Raw genomic sequence first — 22749 nt, forward strand, 5'->3', positions numbered from 1 at the left:
TTTTGTGTAAAAGTTTCCTGTAAATCCAGCATTTACCAATGCACTTGTCATGAATCATGTCCCTTGAGAATTTGTTGTTGTTGTTTAGTCGTTTAGTCGTGTCCGACTCTTCGTGACCCCATGGACCAGAGAACGCCAGGCACCTCTGTCCTCCACTGCCTCCCGCAGTTTGCTCAAACTCATGCTGGTAACCTCGAAAACACTATCCAACCATCTCGTCCTCTGCCGTCCCCTTCTCCTTGTGCCCTCCATCTTTCCCAACATCAGGGTCTTCTCCAGGGAGTCTTCTCTTCTCATGAGGTGGCCAAAGTACTGGAGCCTCAGCTTCACAATCTGTCCTTCCAGTGAGCACTCAGGGTTGATTTCCTTCAGTATGGAGAGGTTTGATCTTCTTGCAGTCCATGGGACTCTCAAGAGTCTCCTCCAGCACCATAATTCAAAAGCATCAATTCTTCGGCGATCAGCCTTCTTTATGGTCCAGCTCTCACTTCCATACATCACTACTGGGAAAACCATAGCTTTAACTATACGAACCTTTGTTGGCAAGGTGATGCCTCTACTTCTCAAGATGCTGTCTAGGCCTGTCATTGCCCTTCTCCCAAGAAGCAGGCGTCTTTTAATTTCGTGGCTGCTGTCACCATCTGCAGTGATCATTGAGCCCAAGAAAGTAAAATCTCTCACTACCTCCATTTCTTCCCCTTCTATTTGCCAGGAGGTGATGGGACCAGTGGCCATGATCTTCGTTTTTTTGATGTTGAGCTTCAGACCATATTTTGCGCTCTCCTCTTTCACCCTCATTAAAAGGTTCTTTAATTCCTCCTCACTTTCTGCCATCAAGGTTGTGTCATCTGCATATCTGAGGTTGTTGATATTTCTTCCGGCAATCTTAATTCCGGCTAGGGATTCATCCAGCCCAGCCTTTCGCATGATGAATTCTGCATATAAGTTAAATAAGCAGGGAGACAAAATACAGCCTTGTCGTACTCCTTTCCCAATTTTGAACCAATCAGTTGTTCCATATCCAGTTCTAACTGTAGCTTCTTGTCCCACATAGAGATTTCTCAGGAGACAGATGAGGTGATCTGGCACTCCCATTTCTTTAAGAACTTGCCATAGTTTGCCGTGGTCGACACAGTCAAAAGCTTTTGCATAGTCAATGAAGCAGAAGTAGATGTCTTTCTGGAACTCTCTAGCTTTCTCCATAATCCAGCGCATGTTTGCAATTTGGTCTCTGGTTCCTCTGCCTCTTCTAAATCCAGCTTGCACTTCTGGGAGTTCTTGGTCCACATACTGCTTGAGCCTTCCTTGTAGAATTTTAAGCATAACCTTGCTAGCGTGTGAAATGAGTGCAATTGTGCGGTAGTTGGAGCATTCTTTGGCACTGCCCTTCTTTGGGATTGGGATGTAGACTGATCTTCTCCAATCCTCTGGCCACTGCTGAGTTTTCCAAACTTGCTGGCATATTGAGTGTAGCACCTTAACAGCATCATCTTTTAAAATTTTAAATAGTTCAGCTGGAATGCCATCACTTCCACTGGCCTTGTTATTTGCAGTGCTTTCTAAGGCCCATTTGACTTCACTTTCCAGGATGTCTGGCTCAAGGTCAGCAACCACACTACCTGGGGTATACGAGACATCCATTTCTTTCTGGTATAATTCCTCTGTGTATTCTTGCCACCTCTTCTTGATGTCTTCTGCTTCTGTTAGGTCCTTTCCACTTTTGTCCTTTATTGTGGAAATCTTTGTACGAAATGTTCCTTTCATATCTCCAATTTTCTTGAACAGATCTCTGGTTCTTCCCATTCTATTGCTTTCCTCTATTTCTTTGCATTGCTCGTTTAAGAAGGTCTTCTTGTCTCTCCTTGCTATTCTTTGGAAATCTGCATTCAATTTCCTGTATCTTTCACCATCTCCCTCGCATTTTGCTTGCCTTCTCTTCCCCGCTATTTGTAAGGCCTCATTGGACAGCCACTTTGCTTTCTTGCATTTCCTTCTCATTGGGATGGTTTTCGTTGCTGCCTCCTGTATAATGTTACGAGCCTCCATCCATAGTTCTTCAGGCATTTTGTCCACCAAATCTAAATCCTTAAACCTGTTCCTCACTTCCACTGTGTATTCATAAGGGATTTGACTTAGATTGTATCTTACCGGCCCAGTGGTTTTTCCTACTTTCTTCAGTTTAAGCTTGAATTTTGCTATAAGAAGCTGATGATCTGAGCCACAGTCAGCTCCAGGTCTTGTTTTTGCTGACTGTATAGAGCTTCTCCATCTTTGGCTGCAGAGAATATAATCAATCTGATTTCGATGCTGCCCATCTGGTGATGTCCATGTGTAGAGTCGTCTCTTGTGTTGTTGGAAAAGCGTGTTTGTGATGACCAGCTTGTTCTCTTGACAGAACTCTATTAGCCTTTGCCCTGCTTCGTTTTGATCTCCAAGGCCAAACTTGCCAGTTGTTCCTTTTATCTCTTGACTCCCTACTTTAGCATTCCAATCCCCTATAATGAGAAGAACATCCTTCTTTGGTGTCACTTCTATAAGGTCTTGTAAGTCTTCATAGAATTGGTCAATTTCAGTTTCTTCAGCACAAGTAGTTGGTGCATAAACTTGGATTACTGTGATGTTAAAAGGTCTGCCTTGGATTCGTATCGAGATCATTCTATCATTTTTGAGATTGCATCCCAGTACAGCTTTCGCCACTCTTTTGTTGACTATGAGGGCCACTCCATTTCTTTTATGGGTTTCTTGCCCACAGTAGTAGATATGATGGTCATCCGAACTGAATTCACCCATTCCCGTCCATTTTAGTTCACTGATGCCCAGGATGTCAATATTTATTCTTGCCATCTCATTTTTGACCACCTCCAACTTACCCAGGTTCATGGTTCTTACATTCCAGGTTCCTATGCAATATTTTTCTTTACAGCATTGGACTTTCCTTTCGCTTCCAGGCATATCCGCAACTGAGCGTCCTTTCGGCTTTGGCCCAGCCGCTTCATCAGCTCTGGATCTACTTGTACTTGCCCTCCGCTCTTCCCCAGTAGCATGTTGGACGCCTTCCGACCTGAGGGGCTCATCTTCCAGCGTCATATCTTTTATATGCCTGTTGTCTTTGTCCATGGAGTTTTCTTGGCAGGGATACTGGAGTGGCTTGCCGGTTCCTCCTCCAGGTGGATCACGTTTGGTCAAAACTCTCCACTATGACCTGTTCATCTTGGGTGCCCTGCTCGGCATAGTTCATAGCTTCTCTGAGTTCTTCAAGCCCCTTCGCCACGGCAAGGCAGTGATCCATGAAGGGGCCCTTGAGAATAGGACAGTGTAAATAGCTTCCAACATTCTGATTCTAACATTAGCACTAACATGTTTGATTGCTATGTAACCCTGATATAACTCCAACATTTTTATTTTTATTTCTGGTCTTCAGCAATTTTATGGTTGCAAAACTGGCTAGAATGCACTGTGGTTTTATGGGCAAGGGCAAGGCAATGTAGCAGGGACATTACAACCTCGATCTCTGACTTCTAGACAAAATTGGATCTGCCACCGTCTTTTTTGGATAATGATGATTATTATAATTTCATTTATTATGCATCTACTGACTTAACAACACCAAAGAAGTCGCATTGCATTGCAAAATATACAAAGGCATTAAAACAGCAACACAATAATACAAAATATACAAAAGAATTTTAAGCACTAAAAATAACCACAGACCAATTCTACAAGCACCAGACAGAAACCCCCCTTTCCTGTAGCGACTTCATAATTCTGGTATATAAAACTTCTACGTATGGAAAGCAACTGGCCCATATCTGGACATCTCAGTGTTGTGTGTTTTGTCCCATAACACCAGCCATCAGTGATGTCTGCACATTCAAAATGCTATGATGTCAGAAGACAGGTAAATTGTCATAGATATACTTGCCATTGTAGCATGCCATTGCAATCTATGACCACAATGTCATTCCTCCACAGTCAGTTGTACAAATGTTATATGCTGAGACAGCTTGTGCATCTCACCATAGAAGGCAGGGGGGAGGGAAAGATTTTTTAGGTCTACTTTGGCTAGTACAAATAAATACAAAATCCAAAGGGCACCAAAAATGTTTGTTTCCTATTCTATCTGCATTGAATAATATTTAAAGCTGTATTCTAAGATTCTTTATTGTACACTGGAATGCTGAAGGGCTAAAAATACATCCAAAATATGTAAAATAAAATGATTACTACTTCTTTTTCTATGTGTGATGTACTAAAAGTCACAAGTCCTTAAGCTTGTCATGGCTGAGGAGAAGTATCATGGGAACGTTTCTATTTTGATACCGCAATCTTTCAGTATATGACTAATGGAAGTCACTACTGTGTGTACTTCAGAAGGCGATATGTCCCATTTCAGGATGTCTGTTACATTTTCTCAAGAATGTGCAATATAAACAGTGGGCAGTTTCAAATCTCAAAATTACTGTATTTATCTAGCAAACGTTTCTCAGTGCTGTGTCTCTCAAAGCATGACATTCGTTTGTTCCTGCTAAGTTTGAATGTTATTTTGCTGCTGTAAAAGCAAGGCCCTGACCATCTGCGGAAGCCAATCATGTCATGTAAGTCAGTAATTGAAAGATGTCACAGAAAAATGAACTGTGTAAAAGGCTGGAGAATATACTCCTGGTAACTTAATACAGACTGATTCACAATGACAGATTTTAGATGGAGATGCTTATAGCTTGAGAGTCCTGTCTTTTTCAATGTCTGAAGAAGAAAAAGTGCCGTTCCAATATGACCATTATACAAAGTGATATTTTTCTGACAGATAGCGAAGATGCTGAAGCTATAGAGTACAAAGTCAAAAGAAACAACTCACGGGCTGTCCAGGTTCATCTCCTCCAAGAATTCTGAAGCCAAATCCAGATTCCATTCTCCGAAGATGAACATCCAACTCCTTGTAATCTGGACCTGGTATAAGATAAGATGTCATTTAGGTGTAAAATGTTTTGAGTTTCTTTCTACAAAAAACCGAGCTGCCCAGTGTTTAGATCATTAAATGATACATGACAGTCCCACCAGAGCCGATGCAAACAGAAACAAGACAGAGTGTGTTGAATAGGGACAGGAAGAAAACACAGGTACTTGAAGATGGAACTATCAAAGCAAATGCCACAAGGTAACTCTGAATGAAGGGAAATTGACTGCTACGCATAAACTGCTCTGCATTCTGAATATGAATAAGAGTATTTGTAAGAGGCACATAGCATTTTCCTCCTTCCAATGAGAAATTCTCTATTTAGAAATAAGTGGGTTTACCCTGATGTCTGAGGAGTGGCGTAAACATTTTTAATCATGCACATATGACTTCCTGCCGCTCTTTTCCCACTATTTTCCCACCATAAGGAATGCCTTAAGAACATACAAGAAGTTTTGCTAGATCACAGCAGTGGTCCATCTAGTTCAGCATCCTGCTTCATGCAGTTGCCTGCCAGATGCCTTTGGGAGACCCACAAGCAGGAAGTGTTTGGGGTTCTCCCCAAAGGAACTCCAAACATGGAATCTGCATAGAGTCCTCATGACAAGTAGCCATTGACTGACTCTCCTTGATTTGGTCGGTTCCTCTCTGAAAGGCATCTGAGCAAGCCAGCCTGCGGCAGTGAACTCCACAAACCAATTTCATCTTGTCATTTGTTCTTTGATGGAAATGCATTGTTTAAAACCAGGGAGATTTTGTAGCATGAGAAACCTGCTGCAAAAACTTTGAGCCCTGTCATTTAAAATACCAGTTTTGAAGAACCCCTGCTCTGAAGATTCATGATCACTGTCATTAGTGCCACCTGTAAAAACTGAGGCTGAGGGACAGATTAGCTGTGATGTTGACAGTTATATAGGTTTAAACCTGGATCTGCCCATATAACATATAGAGCAGGAGAGGAGTTCTGATTTTTAATAGCAAAATAGGCTAATAAGTGTGTGCTCTGAAGCTCCCCTATCAGGGAAGGAAGGTGTGGGGAGAAGGGTGGAGCAACCCCTCGCTGGAGCAGCCAGCTTTTTCTGTGACTGCAGTACTACCCTGTGATGAAGCATAGTATATAAATTTTAATAATAATCATCATCATCATCTGGACTGAGACAGACCTGCCACTGTCATGTTTACTTTGAACCTAGATTATTGTAGGGTTACCTGAAATGCATTTGAAATGTTCTAAAGTGTGAATAGTTTTATGTGTAATGAAGATAACAGGGATTTAGGACTCTCTCTGTGTGTGTGTCTGCGAGAAGAACAAACCTATCCATTCTGAAGGAAATCAGCCCTGAGTGCTCAATGGAAGGACAGATCGTGAAGCTGAGGCTCCAATACTTTGGCCACCTCATGAGAAGAGAAGACTCCCTGGAAAAGACCCTGATGTTGGGAAAGATGGAGGGCACAAGGAGAAGGGGACGACAGAGGACGAGATGGTTGGACAGTGTTCTCGAAGCCACAAACATGAGTCTGACCAAACTGCGGGAGGCAGTGGAAGACAGGAGTGCCTGGCGTGCTCTGGTCCATGGGGTCATGAAGAGTCGTTCACGACTAAACAACAACAACAACTCTCTCTCTGTATTGGGGGCGGTGGAGCAAGCCCAAAATTGTATAACCCCACCAGCCCCTGTACTGCTAAGTGAGGTGTCAGGCTTTGGGGAGGTGCGAGGCTCTCCCATCTCCTTCCCAAAGCTGAGAAAGTGCTAAATAGGCTTGGGTACGAGGAAGCCCAGTACCTTGGTTGCCTGGCTTTCTGACGGCAGCATGTTGGACCCCCCTGGTCTAGAGGAAGGAGGTTGTTCCAGGAATGAAAAACTTCCCTTTTTCTAAACAGCAGCAATTGGTGGCTCTCTATACATTCCACTCCCCCCACAATAGTGAAATGTGATTTTTTTTTTAAAAGAACATCCTTACCCTTTGGAACTAGCAGAATTATTCCTGGGACATTTGTGTTAGTAGGGCTCTTTTACCTGACTATTAGCAATTCCTATATGAAACTATTGTAGCATAGCAGGTTGGACATGGTCAGAATATGTCCCAAAGAAAATAATTTAAAAATTCTTTTAAAAAGTCAACATGTATAGTAAAATCCATAACTATTAATAATTCAACCCATGTTCATTGATTTGCTATGGAATGTCCCCAAAGTAACATTTCGAAGCTACTCAGAAATATGTTTCAGCAAAATAAATACTGGGTCATTTAGTAATAATTAAAAATCGAAGTGATTGGCTTTTGTGGGGGGGACAACAAATGAATAAATAACAGCAGGATCCAATATGGGCCCTGGATATGCATACTCTACCATTTTCCAAGCTGAATTTTTCACCATGCGCTTCTTAAGAATTTACTGTTGATAAATGTAGAAAGTTGTATTTTATGAATGGAGGTCTCACAAATGTTTCGGGGGATTAACCTTTCACACTGGCTTAAGCTAGAAACGCTGTATTATATATTTCTGTACTTGAATCTTGTCTGCATTGTAATGAAAATAAATAGAGAGCTTCATGAAAAGGAATGGTGCCCATGTTTATTCAGTTTTCCCGGAAACCAAAACATCCGAGCACAATAAGCCCTCTAGGCAGAGACTGCGCTTTGTAAAGCAAACAGCCCACTGGTCACCAACTTTAAATAATAGGAAGTGCCAAAAAGAGGAGACTTTTCCCTTTATCTTTGCCTGAGAAACAAAATGTCAAGGAGGGAGAAGTAGAATTCCAATGCAAATATTTTTGGAAATGCAATGAATTGGATCCACTAGAGGAAGCTTCTTCCTTTAGAGAAAGGGAACCTTTGCATCCAATCCAATGTTTTCAACTCAACTAAAGAGCAATGTTATGTACTGAATTGAATAGGATCCAAAATGCAGCAGTCTGATTGGTCCTAGAACAATGCAGCACTATGATTGGTCCGCAGGAGCCACCCAATCCAGCTCCAGGTGGAAGTGAATCCACAACCTGATTGGCCTACTGGAGAATCCCGGAATTAGCCAATCACGTGCAGCCCATTGTGTAAATAATGTATATAAAGCAGATATTTGGGGGGAACTTTCATTCCTCCTCACCACTATGAGCTGAATAAAGAGCATGAAATCCACTCTCGACTCCGAGTATATTTCAAGCAAACACTGTAGAAAAGTGGGAGAATTAAAAATACTGGGGAGGTCAACCTGGAGGCTTAGGTTAAGTTTGTGAACTTTGGGCAGGCCTCATGAACCTTCCATTAACAGTTCCATAGTGTGCAGAAATTCAAGAAATGCCCCTCTTTCCAGCAGGGAGGCCCAGCGGTTAAATATATCACTAGTACCGCTTGATGAAAAAAGAGCAGTAGCCTTCATTACCATAACATACTGCCCTCCCTTGTATGCATTCTTTGAAGATGACAAAAGGAGCCACCACTTCACCCAGCAGTCCTGCTGCACACACAAGCTAGGGGGGACCACTGGTTTGTGCCCACTGCTGGTTGCTGAACCAACTTAGGACACAGCAGATCCTTGGCCAGGCCAACTCCATCCTTCCTGCTTCCCACTGTACCTCAGAAGCATCATGTTTTGAGAGTTTCCTGCTGGTAGCTATAGCTTTCACTTCCCATGCTTTCAGCTTCTGCTGGTCGAACCCAAAGGAGCCAAGCAGAGCCAGGCATAGAGACAGCACCATTTCACCCTTTCGGTTTGTCAGGGGGTTGTGTTGTTCTGTGGACTTATCCATATGCCCATGTATTTCGTCATAATACCAAGCCCACCAGCGCACAGTGATGGGGCACTGGTGCTTACTTGAACTCTGGTCATTTGCATTGCTGCTGCTTACTGGGAGGGGGAGAGAGGGAGGCCAGGTTGGTGCAGTGCAAATGCACCCGCAGGAGCACTGGATTGGCTCTGCTGATGCATTTGCACCCCACCAACCTTGCTGCCTTGCCCTTCCAACTCTCTGTCCTGGTAAGCTGCAGTGACCTGACTAACTGGAGGTCAGGTGAGAAGTGATGCCCTGTCCTGCTGATACCATTATGACATGGAAGTGAAGGGCTACTTTTAAAAGAAATAATAAAAATAAAAATTACATACAAGAAGAAGAAGAGTTTGGATTTGATATCCCGCTTTATCACTACCCGAAGGAGTCTCAAAGCGGCTAACATTCTCCTTTCCCTTCCTCCCCCACAACAAACACTCTGTGAGGTAAGTGGGGCTGAGAGACTTCAGAGAAGTGTGACTGGCCCAAGGTCACCCAGAAGCTGCATGTGGAGGAGCAGAGAAGCGAACCCAGTTCCCCAGATTACGTGACTACCGCTCTTAACCACTACACCACACTGGCTCTCTACAAGGATGACAGTTATAGAACAGCATCCACCTCTCCCTCTATCCCACCATTTCTGTAGGCAGGACAGCCTATATTATTGTGAAAGCCTAAATGACAATTAATGTGAACACAAATCCTCTGGACTTTGATATTTTATTAAGCTTATTAATCTAATGGATTTGGATTTGATATCCCGCTTTATCACTACCCTAGGGAGTCTCAAAGCGGCTAACATTCTCCTTTCCCTTCCTCCCCCACAACAAACACTCTGTGAGGTGAGTGGAGCTGAGAGACTTCAGAGAAGTGTGACTGGCCCATGGTCACCCAGCAGCTGCATGTGGAGGAGCGGAGACGCGAACCCGGTTCACCAGATTACGAGTCTATCGCTTTTAACCACTACACCACACTGGCTCTCTAATGATCATAAACATGGTTACATGTTTCCACATATATGTTTTGAGATATTTATTTTTTTAAGGAACACTTGCTCCTTCCCATAAAGGGTATTTATTAGATGAAAAGTCTTTGTCTTTTTAAAGAAGAAAAACAATGCAGAATGGTGATTAGGACTCATGATTTACCCGACTCCTGAGCCATGATTAAAAGAAGCACAGTCACAAGGACATGCAATGGACAATAGATATGTTAGAACAATGAAGGCAGAGAAATACTTGCCAGAGGAATCCATTCGAAAACCAGTCCTGGGCGGCACTTGCTCTGAATAGGAAAATGTGGAATTAAAGGTGAAATAAATTTGTCTAGACATGTAAAAATGCAGTTCTGCTTTTTCTGCTTCAGTATGAAATAGCAAACACTTTTTGTTTATTTAATCTTTGAACAGACTTTTCTCACGTTATTGTGTCTGGTTTTAGCTGAAGCACATCTGTATAGATACATTCGTTGAAAACAGAGCAAATTAAGAAGTAACTTCAATTCAATGATATGTTAGTTGCTTGTTATCAACATGCAGTTGGTAAACAAAGAAATAAAAACAAATAAATACCACACTTTCTTTTCAAATGACAGCCTTCAGCATTAAGTTAAATACCTCAAATGAAACAAGCTCACCCTGCTCAATGTATATGTCACAGGGTATTTTGGGACATTGATAAGATTTACAATGCAACCCTATACACATCTACTCATTTTATTTTAGTCAGGCAAATAAAAAGTACAAAGTTGTGTCTATGTTCATTAGGTTTCACAATGTGCAGGCAGTTTATAGCTTGCTTGGTCACAAAAGCAGATGGCAGGAATTAGAAATTCATGCTCTTTTCTACCTCTTCTGCAGAGATGCACAGCATGGATTTCATTTTTTCAAGCTGTGATGGAAGACTGAACACCAAAGACCCCTCCAAACCCTGACAAATAGAACTGACTATAAATTTACAGGAAAACTTGGTTATTAGCTGCCCCAGGGCACAGCCTGATCCGTGGATGGTTGAGTAACAGAACAGGCAAGTATAGACTTGTCGTTCTGAACATAAACACAGTCTCTGCGGTTGCCCATACATATGTGGGGATCTCGTCTGGGTTAAGAGGAACAAAAGCCAGGAACAAGCAAGAGCTATGTGCAGAAATGGAGGCACTCTGGCTAGCACAGTTACAGCACAACCAAAACATATGAACACAGACACTTTAATACTTCTGAATCTCATATGTGACAGCCCTCAGTTCAAGTCTGGACAAATCTCCAAATGCTCAAGCAACTGTTGCTGAGGGGCCACATCTAGCCTAGTGTGGAAGAGATAGATCAATTTCTCTTGGGTTTTCAGTTTGACCAAGCCTGGATTTACACTGCAGATTTAGGGCAAAACTAGTCATAATGCTGAGTGGAAGAACATTTATTATTATTATTATTATTATTATTATTATTATTATTATTATTAATAATAATAATAATAAAATAGCAGACATATTGTAAGCTGCCTTGAGCATTGTTTTAATTGTTGGCATAGAAATAAAATGATGATGATGATGATGATATCGACATGTGGAGTAGAAAGATATTTTCATCAGGACTGCTATGCACAGAGGAACAGTTTAACCCTTTCATCAGTGGCTGAAATGCCCCCCCCATTAGTTTTGTAAAAAAATGCTTTACTCGCTTTGGGGGTGATTTTCAATGATATAATCTGGGAAGGGTAAAGTTAAATCTTCCCTTTGTGTACTCTACTCCTGATGAAAATTGCTCCTCCCCCAGCTATTTTTTTATTTTAAAAAAACTCAGTGATGGCTTCCAGCTTGGCTCTTAAACTGGTCAAGTCTGGTTTCCACTCTCACCAAGGAAACCTGGAAATGGTGCTTCTGTCAGGAAGCTAGGGATTTTAAGACAGAGAACCCCCGGCAACCTCAGCATACTACAATTCCCAGCATGCTCTGGGGGAAGCTATAGTACTTAAACTGCTGGAATACTGATGTATGCATACAGCACAACCCTGTTTCTATAACTGCTCTTAACCATCAGTGGAGTGGGCGGGGGTGGGGGCAAGACTCACTGATGCTCCATCTGCACTCTACATTTAAAGCAGTATCATACCTCTTCAAACAGCCATGGCTTCCCCCAAAGTATCCTGGGAACTATATACCCCTATTCCGCTCACAGAGCTAGTTCCGGAGTTATTGTACAGTTGATCCCTCTTCCAAGGAAGCAACTTTTAACATTTGTCCAAAATTAGATGGGGATTATTTGAGTAGGCTGATTGAACGGCAATGTATGGCTTCATGATCATAACGATGTCCTGTCCTGCCCCAAGTGAGGTTGTCTGTAATTTGTGTATTTATTTGCCTTTCTGTTCCCAATCTAGAATTGGTGTGTAGCATATATGCTGGGAACTATCATAGATTTTGGATAAATCAGTGGCTACATATCTGGGGATTTTCTGCAGTTTCAGCTTCAGTGAAATTACATATACCTCTTTTCTATCCCCCCCCCCAAAAAAAATCAATTAGTTTGGTGAATAATAATACTCCAGTAGATCATGCTAGGTATTCCAAATAATTACTTGTGTGTGACAATATATATTTCAATAAAATTATTCATTCCAGCTTTGTTTCCATGGAAAGGAATATATCTAGTGTTGTGATTCTACAATGCAATGTTTGAATAATTACTATTTAAACTAGAAATCTCTGGCTGCCATTTCCCCCCACCCCTGAGAAAAACATTTCTTATTATATTGATTATTGTTTTGTAAACAAACAGAATATGAAATCTAGGAGGGAAATGACTGAATAGTTGTTACAGAGTTGGTCTATTCTGCTCAGCCTTTTTGGAAAACAACAACACTCCCTATATTATTTCTTTATTTAAAAAAAAATATAGAAATCAGGCCACATGATATTATTAGATCGAGCACAACAAGTGCTGAAATGAAGGTTCTTGCTAGTATGAGAAAACTATCAGAGGCCAGATCACATGAAAGTTCAAACCACCATTCAGAAATGGAGCTGATGCACTGTAGGGATGACACATCAAGGCTAGAGAAGGCAATCAATGGATTCTACATCCAGGATAGAAGCAGCTTCCCAGTGGGGTGGAGACACAGCACTAGTTTTTTATATTATTTATTATAGTGTCTTGGCAGTGGCATTGCTGATAAGCCTTCACTGCGTTGACCTCCCTGCTGCTTTGTTCCTCTCCCTCCTATCGGGTGAGCCTCTTCTGATCCATAGGAAGGAACTCTCATGCCTGCCCCTTCTTTCCAGTATCAGTCCAATCTTTGCCACAGGATACTGTCATCCTAGGTACACTTCTACACAGACATACACCGTGAGGATTCACTCCTATGAATGCTACATTGAACACAGTGGGACCTGCAGCTGTAGGACTGTACTTTTAGAAGATAATAAATTATGATGGCTGGTTTATGTTTCATTCCTTCAGTTACACGGTGAAATTCCCATTGCATCGCTTCTCAGATAAAAGCCTTCTAATTGTCTAACTGCAAATGTAACTTGTGCAACTTTTTGTAAATGTGTGCCGGGTTGAAGAGAAGCTGATTGCTACGTCTTTAATACAGCCATCAGTCGCAGAGCTGACACTTTCTATTAGCGTAACTCCTCTGGGGCCGCCTTGCCAGCCAGCAATCAAAACCACTTCTCATCCACAGCACTTTCTCTAATGCTGATATTTTCATAATCTCATCTGGAAATGCTTTTGGATACATTGTCAGCTTCTATAACCAACAAAAACATTTTGCCATGACGAGTAACTCTTTCTGCCAAGATGAGCCGCACAGGGAAAAGTTTAATCTTTGCTGCTTACATTTTCCTCTCCATTTGATGCATATTCCCTGTGATGCCAGGAGGGTTAATTCTTATTTCAAATTCACAAAATATATGAACTATCACATCTCCTAGATCTGGAGAAAGAAGTGTAAATACGTATTTTGTGTGTATGCATGCAGGAAATGGGACCAATAGCTTATGATCCTTGAAGATACTTTACAGCAGGGATGTGGGACTGAAGGTTTCTGGATAACAGCCGTCCCTGACTGTTGGCCATGCCAAATGGGACTGATGGCCACAAGTTCCCTAGCCTATGATTTCCTCAGAATAGTTTGAGAAACATACAATATGTTTTGTATTATCCAACATCTAAATGTGCTTTGAAAAAGTGGGCAGGAAGAAGCTCTAGTTACATTTTCCCCCAGAATGAAGGCAATTTTACTGAATGGCTGACAAAAAAGGCCGCTCTAAACATTAGTTTTTAGCATGTCATTTTGGGGAGGTGGGTGGGAGGCGGATATACACAGACTGAAAAGTTGCCATAGTAGCTCACAGGAGCCTCCCAAACAAATAATGGTTATTCTGCCAGTGAAAGGTTACATAACATGGGTGCTCTACTTGACACTCACAGCCAAGAAAGAGATTGTGGCCACTCTAACATGCAGTTGAGGGACCAGAGCCTATATTTAGTCCACTGGAAACAGTAATGTGTGAAATACTAAATTTGGAAACAGAGTTCTGATTCCTCCTCTTGTCAATGGGGGAAAACTATTCCATAGTAACATTCTTCTCCATTCATGGCAGGGTTTCGGTAGGGCTTGCTGAAACCAGTAAGTGTAACTATGCAAAATTGCAGCTACAGAGATGAGGAGGGAAGAATTTGGCAAGTTTACTAAACTGAGAATATTGCCCATTTGCAGTCTGAACATCTTCTAAACCTTATTTTTAATCAAAGCTCTAACTTCTTTGTATCTTCTCATCACCCTCTTGTAAAAATAAACCATTGTGTTTTGGACCATTTTAAAAACTGTTTTAGCTGTTTTTAATGGTATGTTTGTAAATCACCTTGAGATATATGTAAAGGGCAACTTGTTAATTATATTGCACACAAATTGCCTACAGCATACCAGACAAAATACATATGATATGTGCTAATTTGATTGTTATGAAGTAGACAATACAATGGGAAACAATGTAGCTGCTTTCTCCATGGGGATCGGAAGGAGAGTGTAGCTTCCACAATAAGGGCAAAGACAACCCCCCCCACACCCATATATTCCTACAGAGGTTCTGATCTGGTCCTAGGTTCTTAGAAATACCACGAAGGGGATTTCACACTTCTTATATTTCAACTGTAGCTAATAATGAGTGTAGTGGATGCCAGGTGACTTTTGAACCACAGGCTAGGCAGCCACAGTGAATTCTGCCACCACCTTGTGCCTCCACAGACGCTGATGCTTCTATGAAGTGCACAGGTAAATGTGCATAGGGAATCTATGCACACTTACCTTGGAGTAAGTCTCATTGAACTCAGTGGGGCTTACATGTATAGAATAACTCTGCTTGCTAACTCATAAGTTGTCCTGCCCATCCTTTCGGCTAGAATGGGCTTAGGGAGCACTGTAATGACTTAACATTCTCCTTTATTTAACACTCTCCTTCAAAGAGATATACTACAGATGCTCTTCTGCCAATCTTCCTGATTGCATATATACTTAATTAATTCTCAAATTATCTCCTGCAGCTTTAGATCCGAAGACAGAAAATATGAAGTATGCATTAAAATGCAGGAGCAAGTCATTTACAGAAAAAGCTATTAATAAATCTCAGGCTGTAAATGTTTAGGGTTATTAATTCTGCCCTTTTTCGTACTAGGGAGATCTGTGTATAGGAGATCTCTTTCAAGTAGACTTGAAATGAGTCTTCCATCTTTTGCAACCTTGTATATACTAATCAACACTACAAAGTAAGAAACTCTCTCTGAGTGGGTTTTTATAATACCCAGAAGTTCAGGAATATTTGTAGCCTCTTTCATCACACTAACAAGCATTACAAGGATTTGCAATAATAAGCATTTTAGGCTGTATACCTATACCAACTAACCTGGGAATAATTGCTATTGAACTCAGTGGGACTTACTTCTGAGTAGACATATGTAGGGTTATGCTGTTAGAGTGATATTTTTTAGTTCGTTTGTGTGTGTGTGTTTAGTTAAAGCTGAATATCTCATGGTTTACATTTTAAGTTTCAGCAGCATCTTGTTTTCCTGTTTAATGGCACTTGCATGTCACCCATCAGCCTTGGATTGCAATTTGAAGTGCTTCTGATTATGTATATGTATTTGTATATACATACATTAAACACAAATTGTAACCTCACAAGCACCGTAACCTCAGAAACACAAAGCTGCCTAATGGTTTTGTGTTATGGAAAACACAAAGGATATTCCATTGTGTACTTCAGAATTTTCTGTAGATTTCTGACAACTTTATACTTCAGTGCATGATTGATGTCTTAATATAGAAAGCTTCGGGGAAACTCTCACTTTAAATCCAGCAGCCAATTTTCAAAGCAGAAAAATAACTGAGGGAAGGAAGGGAGGACTGGTGTAGCATCTCAAGCACGTTTTATGCAAAATCGAATGAAAAATAAAACCACTCTCCCCCAAACCCCCTTTTGCTCATTTAATATCACCTCTAGAATTTCCCTTAGTTTAGCAAGCAATACAGCTCATTTCACTAGAAAGATGCATGTTCTGCTCTCACTGGGAAAAAGGTCTTGGAATCTAAGCAATATCAGCATAAAAAATATGCTAACGATGACCATGTGCTGCTGAACTTATAACATTCTTCCACAGGACTATATGGGTGAGAGGAAATTTCCATTGGCCAACATTCAAGGAAGTAATGCAGCAAGCCTTATAATGACCCTCCCATCTCCTCAGTATAAAGAGCACCTTGGATTGCACCCTAAAGGGAAAATGAAGTTGAGAAAAGGAATGAAAAAGACTCAGTGCATTCACTCGAGCTCAGGTGCACATTTCAAGAGAATCACTAAAATCAGACTGCACCCAATTGTTGCCCTTCTGCTGGTGCAAAGCCCTTTCTGCTAGCAGAAGGCTGTTTTGAAACTTTGCATAAGAGAGTTGCATGAGAAAAGGGTGCTCCCATCCAAAGTGGAAATTTTGCTGGCGTAAGATGTTATGCAACATATTGGGCTAATTATTCTGCAGATCCCCTGCCAGTCTAATTGCTGCAGCATACCACGGACCAGTTGGGGTTTCAAATTGATGTTGAATGTTCCCAGGGCACTTTTCTGTATTGTCTTGCTCAGGAAGCTACTTACACCCAATAAAACAGGCAATCTAGTTAATATATTAAGACAATATAACGCAGCCACAAGAAATCGAAACAATGCATTGTACCAATGTGAAGAAGGGCATATGGTGGTGTAGTCTTAAGGGTTGCTTGGCCAATGGAACCCTTGATTAAGGCTTTCTGCAATGTTTGTGTTTGTTCTTAAGGCTTCCTTTATTATTCAAGAACATAAAGCCCTGCTTGATCAGATCCACGGTCCATCTAGTCCAGCATTTTGTTCTCTCAGGGGCTAACTAGATGCCTATGGGGAGCCTGTAAGCAGGACATGAGCACAATAACACACAACATTTTGATTTTTTTGATAAACAGTTTGCTTCAAAACCATCTATGGCCATAGTGGGGAATCTGTGGCCCTCCAGATGTTGCTGGACTACAACTCCCACTATCCCTGACCACGCTGGCTGTGGCTGATGGGAGTTGGAGTCCAACACTATAAGGAGGGTCAATGGTCTCCAGAGAGAATTTGCTACTCATTCCTAAAATGAATCACAATCCACCCAAACAGTCACGTGAGTGTTATGAGCAGACTGACAAGAAGTCAGGTGTGTGAATTGCATAAATTTTAATGTAAGAGGTTAAGGTTGTTTCATTTCCAGATGAAGCAAAATTATATTGGTGAGCAGCCTCTGTAAGCTCACTAAAGCAGTGTTTCCCAACCTTGGGCCTCCAGCTGTTTTTGGACTACAACTCCCATCATCCCTAGCTAGCAAGACCAGTGGTCAGGGATGATGGGAACTGTAGTTCAAAAACAGCTGGAGGCCCAAGGTTGGGAAACACTGCACTAAAGTGTTGGTGCTGGCCTTTAAAGCCCTAAATGGCTTTGGTACTGTAGACCTGAAGGAGCATCTCCATCCCTGGACACAGAGGTCCAGTTCCAAAAGTCTTCTGGCAGTTCCCTCATTGCAAGAACTGAACTTACAGGGAACCAGTAAGTTCCACCCAGTGGAAAGCCCTGCTATCAGATGTCAAACTGATTTGCCCCAGCCACTCTGTATGACTTCCAACATAATAAAAATACAGCAAACATCAAACATTGAAAACTTCCTGATACCAGGCTGCTTTCAGATGTCTTCACAAATTTGTGTAGTTGCTTATCTGTTTGACATCTGCTGGGAGGGCGTTCCACAGGGCGGTGGCCACTATTGAGAAGGCCCTCTGCCTGGTTCCCTGTAATTTCACTTCTCTCATTGAGGAAACCACCAAAAGACCCTCGGAACTGGGCCTCAGTTTCCGGGCTAAACGATGGGGGTGCAGATGTTCTATCAGGTATACAGGAACATTTGGGATCCACTGTAACAGTTTTTAATACAGGCTACAAGGTTCAAAACTTACTTAACTTTAACTTTTGCTTAACTTGAAGGTTTGGAATGACATTTAGGCCAAAATATGAATTAAATATGACCCTTACAAATTACTTGATATTAGGTAATCCTCTGAAAATATATTCTTTGTCCCAGGCTGAAGATTATAATCCAGGGGTCAGCAAACTTCTTCAGCAGGGGGCCGGTCCACTGTCCCTCAGACCTTGTGGGGGACAGGACTATATTTTTTTGGGGGGGGGGCTATGCCCTACAAATGACACAGAGATACATTTTAAATAAAAGGGCACATTCTACTCATGTAAAGACACGCTCATTCCCGGACCATCCGCGGGCCAGATTTAGAAGGTGATTGGGCCGGATCTGGCCTTAGTTGCCTACCCATGTTATAATCTCTTCTACTGATTGATGCCTTCTTTAATTCTTCTTTATCTCTCAAGCCTTTTTTTTTATTAACCAGATTGAAGTTAATCTTTACTCTGCACTTTTTGACACTGTCTATAGTAGTTTTATTCAAGAGCCTCCCTGCTGAATAACAAGTGCAAGACTCTGTGAAAATATTTCATTTACTGTTGAGTGACTCCCATATGGGGAGCAATTATTGGGAAAAGGACTGCCCTGTCTTTAAAGTGTTAGATCAAGTCAAGTCTCTTTTAAGCAAAGATGCTGAGTTTCAAAAAGTGCTTGCTAATTACAGGTCCTCCCGTCACTCCTTCTGACAACCATTCCCAGAAGGGAGTTCGCTGGGGAATAACCTTTCAGCACCACATCCACATTCTGCCACTAAAGCAATAGATGTACCAAGGGGAAAAGGCAAGTAAAAAATCAATCCAAGCTTGTTTTCCAAAAATGGGTTTGAATAGGGTCATTACTAATTCCATTCCAGGTTTCTTGGTCCACATTTGTAAACAGGCCCAAATGAAGGTAATTCTGAGAAACACCATGGCTGAAGCCCACAAAGATTACAGCTAATGTATTTACTGTAATGTTGGGAGAATCTCTTGTACAGTAGTGTAAAGGTAAAGAGACCCCTGACCATTAGGTCCAGTCATGGCCGACTCTGGGGTTGCGGCGCTCATCTCGCTTTACTGGCCGAGGGAGCCGACGTACAGCTTCCGGGTCATGTGGCCATCACGACTAAGCCGCTTCTGGCAAACCAGAGCAGTGCACGAAAACACCGTTTACCTTCTTGCTGGAGCGGTACCTATTATCTACTTGCAAACTGCTAGGTTGGCAGGAGCAGGGACCGAGCAACGGGAGCTCACCCCATTGCGGGGATTTGAACCGCCGACCTTCTGATCGGCAAGTCCTAGGCTCTGTAGTTTAACCCACAGCGCCACCCGCATCTCGTACAGTAGTGTAGTGTTGTGTAATGCGGTGTCTGAGGAAGCTGTGCGCTTCCTCATAGGAGGCAAACACCAGGAGCCTTAAGTATGAACAAGACTATGAGTACATTCAGGCATAACACTAAGCCACAGTTTAGCACTATGTCCAAATAACACTCTGTCTGTCTCTCACACACATAAAGGAGTGAGAATATGACTTCCTATTCTAGCAGAAAGCTCTTTGTATGCATGGGCCTCTCTTTCGCACCCACAAAGCTCCCCAATCCACAAGAACTTCCTCATTTGCTCATTTCTTTCATCCTGACTCAGCCATTGTTTCATCTAATTTGGTCCTGGGAGACCAGCAGCTATAAATATGAGACCCTACTGTAAGATGCCGGAAGACACTTTATAATATCCATAAAAACGTGCAGGTCTTATTTTCAATACAGCATTCTGAGAGGACTGCAAATACACCAGGGAAAATAGATGTAAGTTTTCAAGCACTTTCATTGTGAAATATAACAAAGGTTGCATTGTAAAAATAACTTGACATTCATTGTTCTGCATTGTTGGGCGGGAGAGTCAGAGCAGGTAACCTAAACAAAATGCCAATTTACACGCAAGCAAATGATTACTGGCACCAACCAAAAGCAGTTATGGCTTTTGCAAAGCTCCCATCTATTTATATTACAATTAATCAGTAGAGAAATAGATGGAACACACTCTCAAATGGAGGCAAATTTAGGATAAATATATGAAGGCACTTGTGGCAGTGGTTGTGTTTTTTTTTGTAACATCTACACTAATTGGATTTATTATTTGGTTTGCTTTGAGGTATGGCAAGCAGTGCCACTGTGCCAGCTTTGGAACGTGTATAAGGCATTGTTTAAAGTTTCCGAGTGCTCTGCGGAGGGGGACCATATTTGTCACTTACGCCTACTTTCATAAATAGCTCGTGATTTCTCATACAGCTCATATGGGTCAGGTTTCCTTGGGTCAAAGGCCTCTGTTGAATCAGGAAAAGAACTCCTGTGAAGGGCAGGCGGAAAGGGGATGTTCTGTGGGATAGCTGGAGCAGATAAACTTGTCTGTGGACTGCCTTGATTCTCCCATCGTTCCATCATCTATAATAAATAACAGACAGCAGAAAACAAAGGTTTAGACTGAACACCTGCAGGCGAGGGCGACGTCTTGTTTATACAAAACTGTACAATGCCCACGCGGTTCATAGCTTGCATTCTGTACCTACTCAGAAATCAGCCCCACTGGGTTTCACGGGCTGACGCTCAAGTACATATGTATAGGTTTGCAGCCTTGAGCATTTTATCAATAATGAATGTGATTATTACAAGGTAAAGCACGGTTTGTATTTTATCTTTGTCCTGTGGTCTCAGTCAGCAATACCACAGCCATCAGCACTTTTTTAAAAGAAGCGTGTTTTGCATCAGTGGGGATTTGGGCGGTGATTTGCTGAGGAATTTCATCTGTAGCTGGCTGAAACAGCTTGGGTTTTTTCTCTTTCCCTGCCCTGCCCCATCAAGAGTCTCCAAAAGCAGGAATTGATGTATTTGCAGAGTACATGGCAGCTAGTACTATGTAAAACAGGGGTGGGGAAGCTTTTCCATCATGAGGGCCACATTCCTCAGTGAAGAATATAAATAATTTTACTCCTTTTGCCATTTCTGTTATTCCCTTCGAGAGAAATACAACAGAAATATGTTGCATTCACCATGTGAAAAGTAGCTAGACTATTGACGGTTGAATATTCTATAGGAGGCCTGTGCTTAGTTGACACATCAGAAATGCTTGAAGGTCTTTGTCAACAAGTTGAAGACAGGGATGAAACCACTGCCAGCTGATAGGCTTTTATTTCTCATTCTCTCTCTCGTTCTGCTTCCCTTTTCCCAATAGTGGCCAGTGTGGTGGGCAGAGCCACAAACTGCCCTCCTGACACCGCCATTGCTGCTATTTGGCCTCTGGCTGGCCTTAGCCCATGTTTGTTGCCTGGCCTTCAGAAGGTTGCCCAAGAGGAGAACATGGCCCTTTGGCTGAAATTGGGGTTTCTGCCCTGAACCTCCTTGGCTCTAGTTTTCCCGCAGGTCTGAAATGTTGTTGCCTAGCTTAGATAACAAATACCTGCCTGCAGCCAGGCCACAAGGCAGCCAGGATCTAATATAATCTACTTACCTTTGGCTAATCCTATTGAGAAATGCTTTGTGAATTATGCTGAACAGACTGGTGGAAGCAAGGAGGATTAGATGTTAGGAAGAAATACTAATTAGCTAGCTGTTTTTGCAGAGAGTTTTGAAGCACAGGAAGCATGGTGGTTCCAGGTCAAAACACAGGAACAAAGGTTACAATATAATCCTAAGAATGCTGTTCCGTAGGTAATCCCCACTAAATTCAAAAAGGCTTACTTCCATGTTGTGACCACTCTGCAAACTTGCTTGAAATGAGGACGGTATAAAATCCTGAAGAGGTAAGATGTGCTGTGTGATCTTAAGCATATGCCTTCAAAAGGAAGCCCCATCCAGTCCTATGGGGTTTATTTCCAGGTGTTTATGGTTAGAAAGGCATTCTGATAAATAACCACATAATACACAATCCAGCTAAAGTAAATAGTATTGTTCTCAATCTTAACAGTTGTTAATTTGATGTTCCCACTCAGTAGCTATAATGGGAGGGAAATTTTCAGAGAAATTTTGTGGATGTGTTGGGAAGAGTAAAAAGGCTTTGGGTCCTGAATAAGCATGGCTGCCCCCAGCAGCACAAGCCTGGGAATCCTCTGTTTTAGAGCTGGGGGAGGGGGCCTCTGGTATCACAGGTGGCATCCCATTCATGGACCTCCCTCTTCACTGAGGGAATGGCACTTGGGCTATAGGACTGCAACTTGAAGCACCCAGTTAATTCTCTCCCACTGAAACTGAATGCACTCAAAAGCAATAACTAGCACATAATCACATGTCATAATGCAAAGACTTTGAGACGAAAACTTACAGGTTTTGGAGTCTTCCATGGTGAAAAGAATCCTAAAGAAAGGAAAAGAAAAGAAAACATCAGTGCATCTTTGTTTTATTTTTATTATGCAGATTGGACAACAATAAACCTCTTTGTTGTTTGTTCAAATGTGTAATTTTTATTAATGTTGATGAGAGCATACAATATTCCCTGACGGGAGATAGGAAGTACCTAGGAGATTAATCT

General features: G+C 41.9%; 1 protein-coding gene across 21 annotated transcripts in view; it reads right to left on the bottom strand.

Annotated features, from left to right (window-relative positions):
• MAGI2 (membrane associated guanylate kinase, WW and PDZ domain containing 2) overlaps positions 1 to 22749 on the bottom strand; it is a 628972-nt gene that overhangs the window by 79029 nt on the left and 527194 nt on the right. For 7 of the 21 annotated variants that reach the window (XM_083701289.1, XM_083701292.1, XM_083701302.1 and 4 more), the window contains 4 exons: positions 22543 to 22574; positions 20480 to 20669; positions 9967 to 10008; positions 4856 to 4947 (listed from right to left, as the gene is read on the bottom strand). In XM_083701289.1, coding sequence (XP_083557415.1) covers positions 4856 to 4947; positions 9967 to 10008; positions 20480 to 20669; positions 22543 to 22574 — 356 coding nt within the window. The remainder of the gene's footprint in view (positions 1 to 4855; positions 4948 to 9966; positions 10009 to 20479; positions 20670 to 22542; positions 22575 to 22749) is intronic. The other 14 variants (XM_083701299.1, XM_083701304.1, XM_083701307.1 and 11 more) reach the window with 3 other exon arrangements.

This window comes from Podarcis gaigeae, assembly GCF_964106915.1.
Source record: "Podarcis gaigeae genome assembly, chromosome: 10".
Lineage (NCBI taxonomy): Eukaryota > Metazoa > Chordata > Lepidosauria > Squamata > Lacertidae > Podarcis > Podarcis gaigeae.